At 41.7% G+C, this 12,398-nt stretch overlaps 1 protein-coding gene and 1 long non-coding RNA gene across 5 annotated transcripts in view; one reads left to right on the forward strand and one right to left on the reverse strand.

The window, feature by feature from the left end:
• The window catches only part of LGI1 (leucine rich glioma inactivated 1), a 36,239-nt gene extending 28,097 nt beyond the window's left edge, over positions 1-8,142 (forward strand). For 2 of the 3 annotated variants that reach the window (XM_069460914.1, XM_069460912.1), the window contains 4 exons: positions 811-882; positions 3,441-3,610; positions 3,893-4,057; positions 6,952-8,142. In XM_069460914.1, coding sequence (XP_069317015.1) covers positions 811-882; positions 3,441-3,610; positions 3,893-4,057; positions 6,952-7,787 — 1,243 coding nt within the window. In that variant the 3' untranslated portion in view covers positions 7,788-8,142. The remainder of the gene's footprint in view (positions 1-810; positions 883-3,440; positions 3,611-3,892; positions 4,058-6,951) is intronic. The other variant, XM_069460915.1, reaches the window with a different exon arrangement.
• LOC138376523 (uncharacterized) overlaps positions 1-12,398 on the reverse strand; it is a 49,032-nt gene that overhangs the window by 8,642 nt on the left and 27,992 nt on the right. Inside the window, exon 5 of one of the 2 annotated variants that reach the window (XR_011231669.1) lies at positions 6,073-6,263. This is a non-coding gene — a long non-coding RNA (uncharacterized lncRNA). Of the gene's footprint in view, positions 1-5,221; positions 6,264-12,398 lie in introns of those variants that run through there. The other variant, XR_011231670.1, reaches the window with a different exon arrangement.

The raw sequence follows: 12,398 nt of genomic DNA on the forward strand, positions 1-12,398 counted from the left end.
GGGTTTTTAAAGATAGTTTGGTGGGCAAAGGGCTAGGCAATTGGGTCTGCTAATTGGTTGGGTTTGGGGCGGAACCATGGTGGTGTAGACATTGTCTTCTTTGCTAAATCAGTTCTTCGGTGGAGGTCATAAGACCAGTTGAGTCAGTTCCTTGGTATAGGCCACTGATCTGAGTGGGTCAGCCTTTCCACCAGAATGTAGGAACTAGATGTCTCAAAAACTAGCCTTAGGTTTCACAAGGCTGATGTTGTCCACGGAAGCAATGAAGAAAGCTTAGAATCTTCATGACCATCAGCTACATGACTGAGTAGTAACAATTACAGGAAAGCAAGCTAGGGAACAGTGGCTGGTTATATATATATTTCCCCTATCACAGCTCCCACCTTGTGGCCCTTTATTAATTTTATAAAGGGCAGAGCAAGAGAGGAGGGGACACCATCACCAGTTTAGCCACCATGCAGGAGACATCCCCTAGACAGAATGTCTGAGAGTGTGAATCTCACTTTCTATTCTAAATAGAAAGATCAATGCTCAGGCATCATTTTGTTGCTGGTTTGTTGTTGTTGTTGTTGTTATTGTTTTTTAACCAACGTAAAGTATTACACAAATACTGAGGGAGTGCTGAAGCAAGCAGATCAGGAACTGAAAATACAATAGCAGGAATCTGAGGAGTATCTCAGAAGAAAAAAAGAAAGCACAGCAAGTAATTTAGTAGACTGGAAATGACAAGAGGGACACATGACCAGCTTTATCATTAAATGCATTGATTTAATTTGTCACTACAGTTGGTATCACTTTTTTTTTTTCCAGGAGCCTCGCAAACAACAATCTCCAGACACTCCCAAAAGATATTTTCAAAGGCCTGGATTCTTTAACAAATGTGTAAGAGGACCTAAGAAATCACTGAACAATTAATTAATTTGCAGTCATTAACAAGGAAGCCTGGTATTGATGAGTAGAATTTTTAATTGGCTTTTAAATTAAATTAGCATTTTTAAATTTTAATTTTAAATTGGCCTAAAGTTTAAATTTACATGGACTAACGTTTGAATCTTTTATGGTCTTTACCACTGGAAATTCTGAATCTATAGTACCCAGGCATTCCTTTGACAAAAATGTGTGTCTATATGGCAGGGAGTGATGATAAGGGACTTTGAGGGGGTGGGAAAAGGAGACCCAGATAGAAATTTCAAGATCCCTTTTTTCTCATGAGGTCCAGGAAGTAGGGCTACAAAGGAATAACATAAAGGAGTCTGGGAAACTGACAGAGAAAAGATGAAAGGTTACACCCTTGGGTTGGTCAGTCAACAGAGAAATGGAGCAGGAAGTGGGGGAAGGGGGAAAGTTTGCCTTCTCTCTCATTAAACTGAACAACAACTCTAGGCTTAATCCCTAGGAATTTGGCTTAAGCCCTAGGAAGGGAATGAACTTAATTATTTTTGACCCTTTTTCAAACAAAAGAGCTTTCAAACTTTGACTTTTAAGCCTCAGAATGAAAGATCTTTGTAAGGAATTTGTATATTTTGCTGTAAGCAAAGCAAGTAATATATGCCTAACCCTTTCAAAAGCAATTTAGCTTCATTAAGTGCCTTCCAGAACATTAGAAAGGTATTTAAAGGTCATAAGATAGAATACAGGAACAAATGAAAGGATATATGAAAACAAAAGTTTTTTTTTATTATTATTATTCAGGTATTTTGCTATAGGATATATATTCAAAACAACTTTTCCCCAATAACAAAAAATCTGAGTCAAGTATCTTCCCCTAAGCTCAGTATTTAACTTCAAATCAGTTAGCTAATGAAAAACTTTCTTTGTTCCTGGCAGTATTCCCCCAGCCCCTCCTCCATGTCTATTACCCCAGTTCCTGAATGGTGGTTTATTTCCAAGAGAGTGCCCAAATCAGGACACTTTCAAGACAGTCCTGGATGGACCGCAGTTATCTGCTCTGGTTTACAGTAGCCCCAAAAATTGCCACTCATCATTCTAGGTCAGAGTCTCTTGGGAGATGAGGTCAGTTCTGGGAATGTCTGGGAAATTAGATGATGCTCCATGGCATCTTGAGATGCAGCTTACTGGGGGCACTTTACCCTGTGTCATTTTGTACCCTACACTAGTAAACAAAACAAAATTCCGAAATTGGCCCAGTCTCTCTAGGGAATCCCATGAAGTGTTTGGCCTTTTGGGCCTGCTCTGATGTGCCCAAATCAAGAATTATCTTAGAAGTACATGGATTCATGCCAACTTGCCTTTTAGTGGATTTCTTGGCTTTCTTGAAAGTAACTCCTAAAAAACATTTTTAAATGTTTGGGCATTTAAAAGTTATTTATGTACTATGTGAAGAGAAGGCAGCACCTATCTTAGGAATTCTGTGTGACCAGGAAAGGAGATGGAATTCCTGAACAGAAGCAATGCAAATAAACAGAGAACTTGGTGAGTTGGGGTCATATGTGGGAATTTAAACTATCTGCGCTGTATAATTTATTACAGGCATGAGCTATCGTATGTCTGTGTTAACTCTACTGTGTCAAAATCATTTTCCTTTAAAACCGAATTTGTAGACCATGGAAAAGGATCAGGATTAATTATGTTGTGAGGAAGAAGAAAAGCAAATAGCTCACTCAATTTAATTAAATACATTACAATAATCACTACCTTCTATCCTTTAAATCCGTGCTGTCCAATATGGTAGCCACCAGACACTCGAGGTCCCTGAGCACTGGAAATGTGGTCCTAGTGCCACAGAGAAACTGAATTTTAAATTTTACTTAATTTTTTAAAAATTAAATTTAAATTTAAAAGCTGATTCTTAGTTCAATTATTGGAAAGCTTTTAAGTATGTTTGGAACAACTTGGGTGTATGAATCTATTTTTTTTTCAACTCTAAATTTTATGAAATCTAAATTCAGGTCCTATATTTCTGATAAAAATTTCACATCCAAATTGAGATATATTGTAAGTATAAAATACACACTGGATTTCAAAGACTTAGTGTAAAAAAGAATGTAAAATATCTCAATAACATTTATGTTGCTGACAGGTCAAAATGATAGTATTTTGTGGGTATTGGGTTGAATGAAATATATTGTTAAAATTAATTATACCTCTTTATTTTTACTTTTCAAGATGTGGCTATAGAAAATTTTAAATTACATATGTGGCTCACATACTATTTCTATTGACAGCGCAGCTTTAGACTGAGCCACCTTGGAATCCGAGAGGGAGTGTTATGAGGTTACATTGACTGGGGTGGTCTTCAAGGGTGCACTTTAGTAACTCCCTGAGCCCAAAATGAATGGTCAGTCAGGTTCAAGGCAGATTATGGGATACAATGTAAAGCCAGGTAAGGTCATTCTGCACACATTAATTGCTGATGTAGAAGTCATGCCTGTGTACACAGGGCCCTCGTACAGCAAAAGCAGCTGAAGTTTGTCTTTCAGGGACCTGAGGGGGAATTCATTTAATTGTGACTGTAAACTGAAATGGCTGGTGGAATGGCTCAGCCACACCAATGCAACTGTGGAAGACATCTACTGCGAAGGACCCCCAGAATACAAGAAGCGCAAAATCAATAGTCTCTCTTCCAAGGACTTTGATTGTATCATTACAGGTAATATATTCAAAATCATTCCACCCCATAAAGTTAAAGTAAGGGCTACATTTTTGTGTGTATGTGTGGGAATGGATTTTTTTTTATATCTTAAAAAACAGCTGTGCAATTTAATTTTTTAAAAATTATGAACCATTAAAACTTCATGTGTTTAAAAGAAATAGTAAAATGGCAATTTTACTATTTCTGTAAAACAAATGTATTTCTTATGGGTATTTGAGATCTAGCCAAGGAAAGAGGTATTAGCTCACAGTTACTTATCATCATTTCCTATTTTTGCAGAATTTGCAAAGTCTCAAGACCTGCCTTATCAATCTCTGTCCATAGACACTTTCTCTTATCTGAACGATGAGTATGTAGTCATCGCTCAGCCTTTTACTGGAAAATGCATTTTCCTTGAATGGGACCATGTAGAAAAGACTTTCCGGAATTATGACAACATTACAGGTATGAAAAGCCTGATAGTATTTTGAGTGGGAAGTTAAACTGCTTCAGCCAAGGCAACAGGGAAAAATGAGTGGTATGGGGGAATGCATTGAGCAGGCTTGTAGTCATTTAAATTCCAACTCTGCCATTTACTAAGTAAGCTGGGATTGTTCTCTAAGCCTTAATTTCCTCACCTGTAAAATGGGAATAATACCTAATTCACAGGATTATCAGTAAGATAATGTGATCGTGTATTCAAGAAACTTAGCATAGGACCTAGAATAATAAATACACAATAAAAATTGGATTATTTTTCTTCAAAGAAAACATATTTGACTAGGAATCATGAGTTCTAATCCAGCTTCTGCTACATGCTAGCAGAGCAACCCACTCACCCTCACTGGGCCCCTCTTTTTCTTAGCTATAAAATAAGGAGATTATTTTAGATCAACAAGTTTCAAACTTTGTTACACAAACATTTCTTCTACAAAATATTAATGTATGGCTTGTAACAAAAAGGGTTTTGTGGCCCAATAAATCTGTGAACTATATCTCCCTCTTGGAGATTCAAAATATACATAGTAGAGGCTCTGAGAAGTCCTGCAGTGAGTCAACTGTTTCCAGTATTTTTCACACTTAATGTGGCCATGGGATTCAACTCTTTCCATGAAAACTTATACTCAGGTGATCTCTTAAGTTTCTTTCCCACATCAACAATTTTTAAAATAATGTCATAAATTGGAACATGGAACTCCCTCTGAAATTTTTACATCAGCATTACCTTCTAACACTTTAAATCTGCTCCTAAGAGCACTCAAACCTTCCCATAAGAGGTCACCCTTTAGACAAGGTTTGGACTGTCATAATTAGATTTTGCTGGTGGCCATCAGCCCCATTGCTCAAAGGATCAAGACAGGTCTGGGGCTTGCTTGAGACTAAGGTTGCTTAGATGAAGGGATTCCCCCCAAACTGAGACCCTTTTAGAATCCTCCTTTCCCTTTCTCCCTAAGCCCCCCTAAGTTTTACAGTGGACTACAGCAGGGTTGGGTGCTGTCTGAGCCAGATTCTCCTTACCTGTGTGCAATCAATTTCTTTAAATGACTCTTTAGAGAGAACTTAAAAGGGAAATGAATCATACATTTGTAGACTTTTAAACAGCACCTTGGAGCTCATCTTGTCGAAGATGATGTCTTAGTCCCTTCCTGCTGCTATAACAAAAATACCTTAGACTGGGTAATTTACAAACAATAAAAATGTATTTCTCAGAGTACTGGAGGCTGGGAAGTCCATGAACAAGAATCAGTCCACTTGGTATCTGGTGAGAGCTTACTCTCTGCTTCAAAGATGGTGCCTTTTCTGTGTCCTCACATGGCAGAAGGGCAAAAAAGAGCCAAACAGACTCCCTCAAGCCCTTTTGTAAGGGCATTAATCTCTTTCATGAGTGTGGGGTCCTCATGGCCTAATCACCTCCTAAAGACCCCACCTCTTAATACTATTGCATTGGGGATTAAGTTTCAACATGAATTTTAAAGGGACACAAACATTCAAACCATAGCAGATGACAAAGATAAGTCACGTATGTACTATCCCTTCTCTCATCCTAGACAGACACCACTAATCTATCATGGCACTCTTTCTTGCAGAGTGCAGACATGGCCACAGAATCCTTCTCAACACAGTTCTCCAGGTAGTCACAATCAGTCAATCAACATTGGTACATGTAGTGAAATCTAGGAGCCATCCCTTATCTAGTAGAAATCCTCATTGTACAGAAGAGAAAACTGAACCCCAGAGAAGTTAAGTAATTTTTTCCAAGGTCACACAATCAGTTTAGTCCTGAAAAGAGTCCCAAATAAAAAAATTTTATCTATGGATGGAACCAGTTAGCAGAAAGAGTTAGTATGGAATTTTCTGCCTCACAGCCCCTGCAGTTAGAAGAGGCCTGGGTCCTGAATTTGCCTGGCCTGTCCTTGGATTTCCCAGAGCCAAGCCCCCTCTAGGAGATCAGAATCTATTTATAAATGTCAAACTCTTACCAAAAGGTTATCAAGCTAGGCAACTGACAGATTCTGTATCATTTTCTGAGAGCATCACTCACGGCTGTACCACTCTTTCAGTTTTCTCCAGGATTCCTCTTCCTTCTTTTCTGTCCTTTCACCAGTGACCTAAAGCTCCAGAAGAGTGACAGGTGGTTCTTCTTCCTTCATCAGGGGACAGTCAGGTTATTCTAGAGGAAAAAGCAGTTCACAGTTAGAGCAAAACAATTACAGGTAGAGTGGTGGGCTGCCCAGATCACAGCTCTGGCCTTCATTGGATGGTTCTAGAACGTTGTAGGAAGTTGGAAGCCCTGGAATAGCTAATCTCTCCCCAGCTTGGGTTAAAACCTAGAGATGCTGGTAAGCCTGGGTTTGAATCCCAACTCTGCCTTCTGATAGCAGAACTTGGCCTCTCTAAGCTTTGGTTTATTTATCTGGACAAGGGAGAAAAATAATATCTCTCTCTTAAGATAGTTGGGAAAATTTAATGAGGTGAATTGACAAAGCACAGAGTAGGTGCTCAATAAATGATATTTTTTGTTAGAACTACTATGACTAACTCATGATGTGTCAGGGCAAGCTATGCTTTCTTTCTGGAAGAAGTGAGAAGAGAAAACTCAGCCACGTGTCCTGAACATCTGGAGTGGGCTGGATGTGACATGATGACTCAATTGTTGGTAACAAGGCTCCAACATGTGCAAAGATAGAATTTCAGGACACTCCTGCCATTGGGCCTTGGAGATCGGCCTTGCCTAATCAGCCAAGGAAATCTCTTGTTTCAAGCTGACTTGTGTGGAAGTTGTGTGGCCCCAGCCTGCATGTTTACATGCTCCGAAAGAGGATGGCCACACAACTAATCTCTCATTTGTCTCTTCCCAGGCACATCCACGGTAGTGTGCAAGCCTATAGTCATTGAGACTCAGCTCTACGTTATTGTGGCCCAGCTGTTTGGTGGCTCTCACATCTATAAGCGGGACAGTTTTGCAAACAAATTCATAAAAATCCAGGATATTGAAATTCTCAAAATCCGAAAACCCAATGACATTGAAACATTCAAGATCGAAAACAACTGGTACTTTGTCGTTGCTGACAGTTCAAAAGCCGGGTTCACCACCATTTACAAATGGAACGGCAATGGATTTTATTCCCATCAATCCTTACATGCGTGGTACAGGGACACCGATGTGGAATATCTAGAAATCGTCAGAACGCCGCAGACACTCAGAACGCCTCATTTAATCCTGTCCAGTAGTTCCCAGCGTCCTGTAATTTATCAGTGGAACAAAGCGACACAATTATTCACTAACCAAACTGACATTCCTAACATGGAGGATGTGTATGCCGTAAAGCACTTCTCAGTGAAAGGTGACGTGTACATTTGCTTGACAAGGTTCATTGGTGATTCCAAGGTCATGAAATGGGGAGGCTCCTCGTTCCAGGATATTCAGAGGATGCCCTCCCGAGGATCCATGGTGTTCCAGCCTCTTCAGATAAATAGTTACCAATATGCAATTCTTGGGAGTGATTACTCCTTTACGCAAGTGTATAACTGGGATGCAGAGAAAGCCAAATTTGTGAAATTTCAGGAATTAAACGTTCAGGCACCAAGATCATTCACGCATGTGTCCATTAATAAGCGTAATTTCCTTTTTGCTTCCAGTTTTAAGGGAAACACACAGATTTACAAACATGTCATAGTTGACTTAAGCGCATGAGACACCAAATTCTGTGGCTGCCATCAGAAACTTTCTACAGTCCATGACCCGGATGAACTCAATGCATGATGACTCTTCTTATCACACTTGCAAATGAATGCCTTTCAAACATTGAGACTGCTAGAACCAAGCACTACCAGTATCTCATCCTTAACTGTCCAGTCCAGTGGTGTGGGAAGTGACCTTTTATAAGACGAAATTCAATTGTGTAACTGTTCTTTGCAGTGAAGATGTGTAAATAAGCGTTCAATGGTATCTGTTACTCCAAAAAGAAATATTAATATGTACTTTTCCATTTATTTATTCATGTGTTCAGAAACAACTGCCAAATAAAATGTTTACATTTTCTTTCATATCCCAAAGGTAATTATTTACAGGAGGTGTTTTATTCTTGATGGCATATAGAGGAAATAGTTTTATACAATAGGGTTATATGTGGGTCAAGTATTTATGGTATGAATCATGAGAGAAGCTAAAACACTGATATTGATTACCCATAATTTATGAACAGTGTGGTTGTGTCAGCTGATTTTGAACATTCAAAGGTGTTTCCAGAGGTCATGGCTTTTAGGGACATTTTTAGGTGAAATGGTGACAAATTAAAAGAAGGGTAATTTGCCTATTACAAGAAAACTAATTTGAAATAAAGAACAGTAAGACTCATCCTTTCCTGTCTGATAGCCTCCACTAAAACCATTACTCCAATAACCTATAGGAGAAACTAAAATCAAGATTTGGATTTTAAAAATCCTATTCAGGGACTTTCTAAATGTCTGACTCTAGATTCATCTGACAGCTGATAGAGATTGTAACCTTATAGCACTTGCCCCAGATGGGCCTGTTATGAAGGCCTCTTAACAATGACCAAGGATGCTTCGCTTCTGGATACCAATTGTGATGTTATTTACCTGCTGCAGAGAGTCCAAAAGGCCTATATTTGATTTTCTAAATCCTCGCTCCTGGATCACATGGGTTGTTAGCCCCCAGCACAATGCCTGTGATATAGTAGGCTCTTGAAAAATGCTTTTGAAGAAGCACATGTCCTCCTGTCATAATATAATAATAAACTTTCTGAGGCCTTTTGACCTAATCAGTCAGTATTTATTGAGTACCTACTAAGAATGGTGTATTATTGCGGGGGGAGTAGGGGCGGAGAGTGGGAGATTTGAGGAACAGTAGCATGGTCTTTGCCCTCCCTTCCAGGACCCTAGAAGACCAACTGGGGGTTTAGAACACAAAAACCTACAGAGCGAGCCGTGAGTGCCAAGTACCATCTAAACATTCCAGATTGTAAGTATCATGGGAATATCAAAGATGACTTCCTGAAAGATGTGGTCCTTGTTTGAACTTAAAGGGAAGATGCTATTTTAAAAGGGGATCATGGCAGAGAAAATATTTCTGGCACAACCTGGTTCTGTGTGCCGCCTTCACGGAAGGGATCAGAGCTTGCTCCTGCTGATGGCTCCCCACACTCTTTTGCCATACGACTGGGCTGGGGGCGGGCAGACAGCAGCCCCTCTGCCCGGGGCCTTTCTGGCAGACTTGAGGCATCAAAGGTACACGCAATACTTACATAGTCTCTGGGAAGCAACACCCTGGGGAGTTATGCACAAAAACCAGATTCCTTTACCCAGACAGGAAAGATTAACTCTGACATCAAAGATAGGGGAGAAAACAATTCTTACTCCCAATCCTGCACATAGGAAGAACTGGCCTTGGAATGTCTTTTACTTTTTTCAGTTCCCTTTTCCTATAAGCGGCATCATGGGCTGTTGGAGAACACCTGCTTTGTGCAGACTAGGTTTAAGTCCAGCTCTGCTATGTACTTGCTGGCTTTGTCCAGAGGCAAGTCACTTAACCCGTCTGAGCCTCAGTTACTGCATCTGTAAAGAGGGACAATAATACCTACTTCCAAGAATAATGGAAGGATTAAATGAGATAGTACCTGATTGTATTTTCCAAATATGGCCACAACACCATCTTCCATCCCGCATGTTCTGTAAGAACCTTGCCCTGACTCCAGCAAGAGGTGGGGCCTAATTAATCTATTCTTAGATATAGATGGGTTTGTGACTTGCTTGTAATAGAATGTGGTGGAAATAATACAGGTGACTTCTCAGGCTAGATCATAAAAACTATGAAAGTTCTCTTCTGCCTTGTAAATGTGGGTACTTGCTTTTGGAGCCCTGAGCAGCTACATAGAAAGTCCGACCAGCTTGGGGCCATCATTCTGTGATGAAGCCTGGGTCCCACGGAGAAACTATTTGTAGGTGCTTTGGTAACAGCCCCAGCTGAGGTCCCTGCCAACAGCCATCCTTAACCACTGGTCTGTGAGTGAAGATGCCTCCAGGTGACTCCAGCCCCAGCTGTCAAGTGACTACCAAACATCAGGTCCTCCCAACTGAGGCCCCAGACATTGTGGAGCAGAAGAAAGCCAGCCCCATGGGGTCCTGTCCAAATTCCTGACATAGATTCTACAAGCATAATAAAATGGCTTAAATTATTTTAAATGTCTAAGTTTTGGGGTGATTTGTTACACAACACCAGTGAAGTACTTAACACAGAACTGGCGCAAATGAGCACTCACCAAAGTGATAGCTGTCGCCAACAGGCTCCATGCTCAGAATATTGCACACTTTGGGGTCATGCTGTACCTTATAGTCTTAATGTAATTCACTGTCCTTTCATTTTTAGAGAATAGCTCCTTTTTTTTTTTTAAATACTTTATGAGTGTTCTTACTCTGTGCCAGGCACTGTGCTGAGCTCAGGAGAGCAGAGATTAAAGACCTGGATTCCACCTTGCTTGTTTTCAGAGAAGCATTGACTGAAGTTAGCAAACCTACTCTGTAATTTACCTTACAGCCCAAGACCCAGAGGGGTGAAGAGAGCGGCGGAGTCAGGACCACCTTCCAGGCTTCCTGATGCTCAACCCAGTCCTCTCTCCATCACATGGTGCCACTCTCAAAAACTCACTCTCCGATTTGAACCTGGGCTGTCGATGGGGAGAGAGATGAGGAATGAGGAGGCAGAGTGAGAAAATAAATTCAAGAAAGACTGGGCCAGGCGCGGTGGCTCACGCCTGTAATCCTAGCACTCTGGGAGGCCGAAGCGGGCGGATTGTTTGAGCTCAGGAGTTCAAGACCAGCCTGAGCAAGAGCAAGACCCCGTCTCTACTAAAAATAGAAAGAAATCATTTGGACAGCTAAAAATATATACAGAAAAAAAATTAGCCAGGCATGGTGGCACATGCCTGTAGTCTCAGCTACTTGGGAGGCTGAGGCAGAAGGATCACTTAAGCCCAGGAGTTTGAGGTTGCTGTGAGCTAGGCTGACGCTATGGCACTCTAGCCCAGGCAACAGAGCGAGACTCTGTCTCAAAAAAAAAAAAGAAAGAAAGAAAGAAAGAAAGAAAGACAGACCGAGGAGGAGGACATGTGGCAGGGCCCACTTTGCAGGAATTGACTAACCTTTTCTGAGAGTTGCCCCCTCTCTCTATACCCCTCTTCTACTCTAAACTGTTTAACTCTGTCCCCTGTCCAGCCACAGATCACACCTGGCTTGAACCCCCACTGCTCACCTGGAATGAACTCCAGGTGTTCATCCCAGAAGTGGGACTGGGCTCCACCTGAGCCAAGCCAGTGCTCCCTCCTGGATATTTGGAATTAGGACAGCAGAGGCTGGGCCAAACTAGCCACAGGCACCATGATCTTAAATACCGTTCCCTGGAAGCAGAGGGCTTTATTGAGGGAGAGAAACACCTGTAAGGGAGTGAGAAAAGACTATGTAGGGCAGGGGAAGATGCTACACAAAGATGGGAAAAGTCTAGCCTGATCCCCATCCCATGGGGGAACTCTAGAGTGTGACTTGTACCACAGAACATGTCCCACCTTGAGGCAAGGAGGGTGGACTTTTGTGTCCCCTCATCTTACAATCATTGGCCAAAGAGTGCGGGGCATAACCTGTCAGGCATCTCCAGGAGAGAAGGTTCCGGTTGGCTAAGGACAGTCCTCCAGAGACAGGTACCCATGGGAGCTGTTATTAACCGACATCCACAGCAGCTGCAAGACGAGGGCACCAGCCTAGTAAAGGGTGTCTGGGTGGGATACCAATGGCATGCGGCACAGTGATGGTGGCAGAGGAGCTGAGGACACCATTTGGGGGCAGCCATGATGGGCCATGCCCCACAAGATCAGAGGAAACTGGTCAGAAAAGTGAGAAGAAAGTGACAAACACGTTCAGAAAGAAGTTAGAAATTATACAGTCTGAGGGAGAAAGGAAGGGAAAGAACAGGGAGAGAAGAAAGGAGAGAAAGGGGGTAGGAAGAAAGGAGAGCAAAGAGGAAGGAGAGGAGGGAGGCAGGGGGAAGAAGAGGTGAGTGGGGAGGGGTGGTGGTCCAGGTCAGGCTACCTGGGAACCGGACTCTGAGAAGTTAATGCACAAACATTTACTAAGGAGCACTCCTGAGGTCAACACCTTTGCGGAGGGAGAAGCCAGTTATGTTGAAATTCTAACCAAAGCCTCAGGTAACCCTGCAGGAAGCTCAGAGGCAGGTGGTCCCCTCTCAGCTGTCCCAAGTTGGAGCAAGGGGACCACGCCTTTATTGGATGCAGCT

Source organism: Eulemur rufifrons, chromosome 28 (assembly GCF_041146395.1).
Source record: "Eulemur rufifrons isolate Redbay chromosome 28, OSU_ERuf_1, whole genome shotgun sequence".
NCBI lineage: Eukaryota > Metazoa > Chordata > Mammalia > Primates > Lemuridae > Eulemur > Eulemur rufifrons.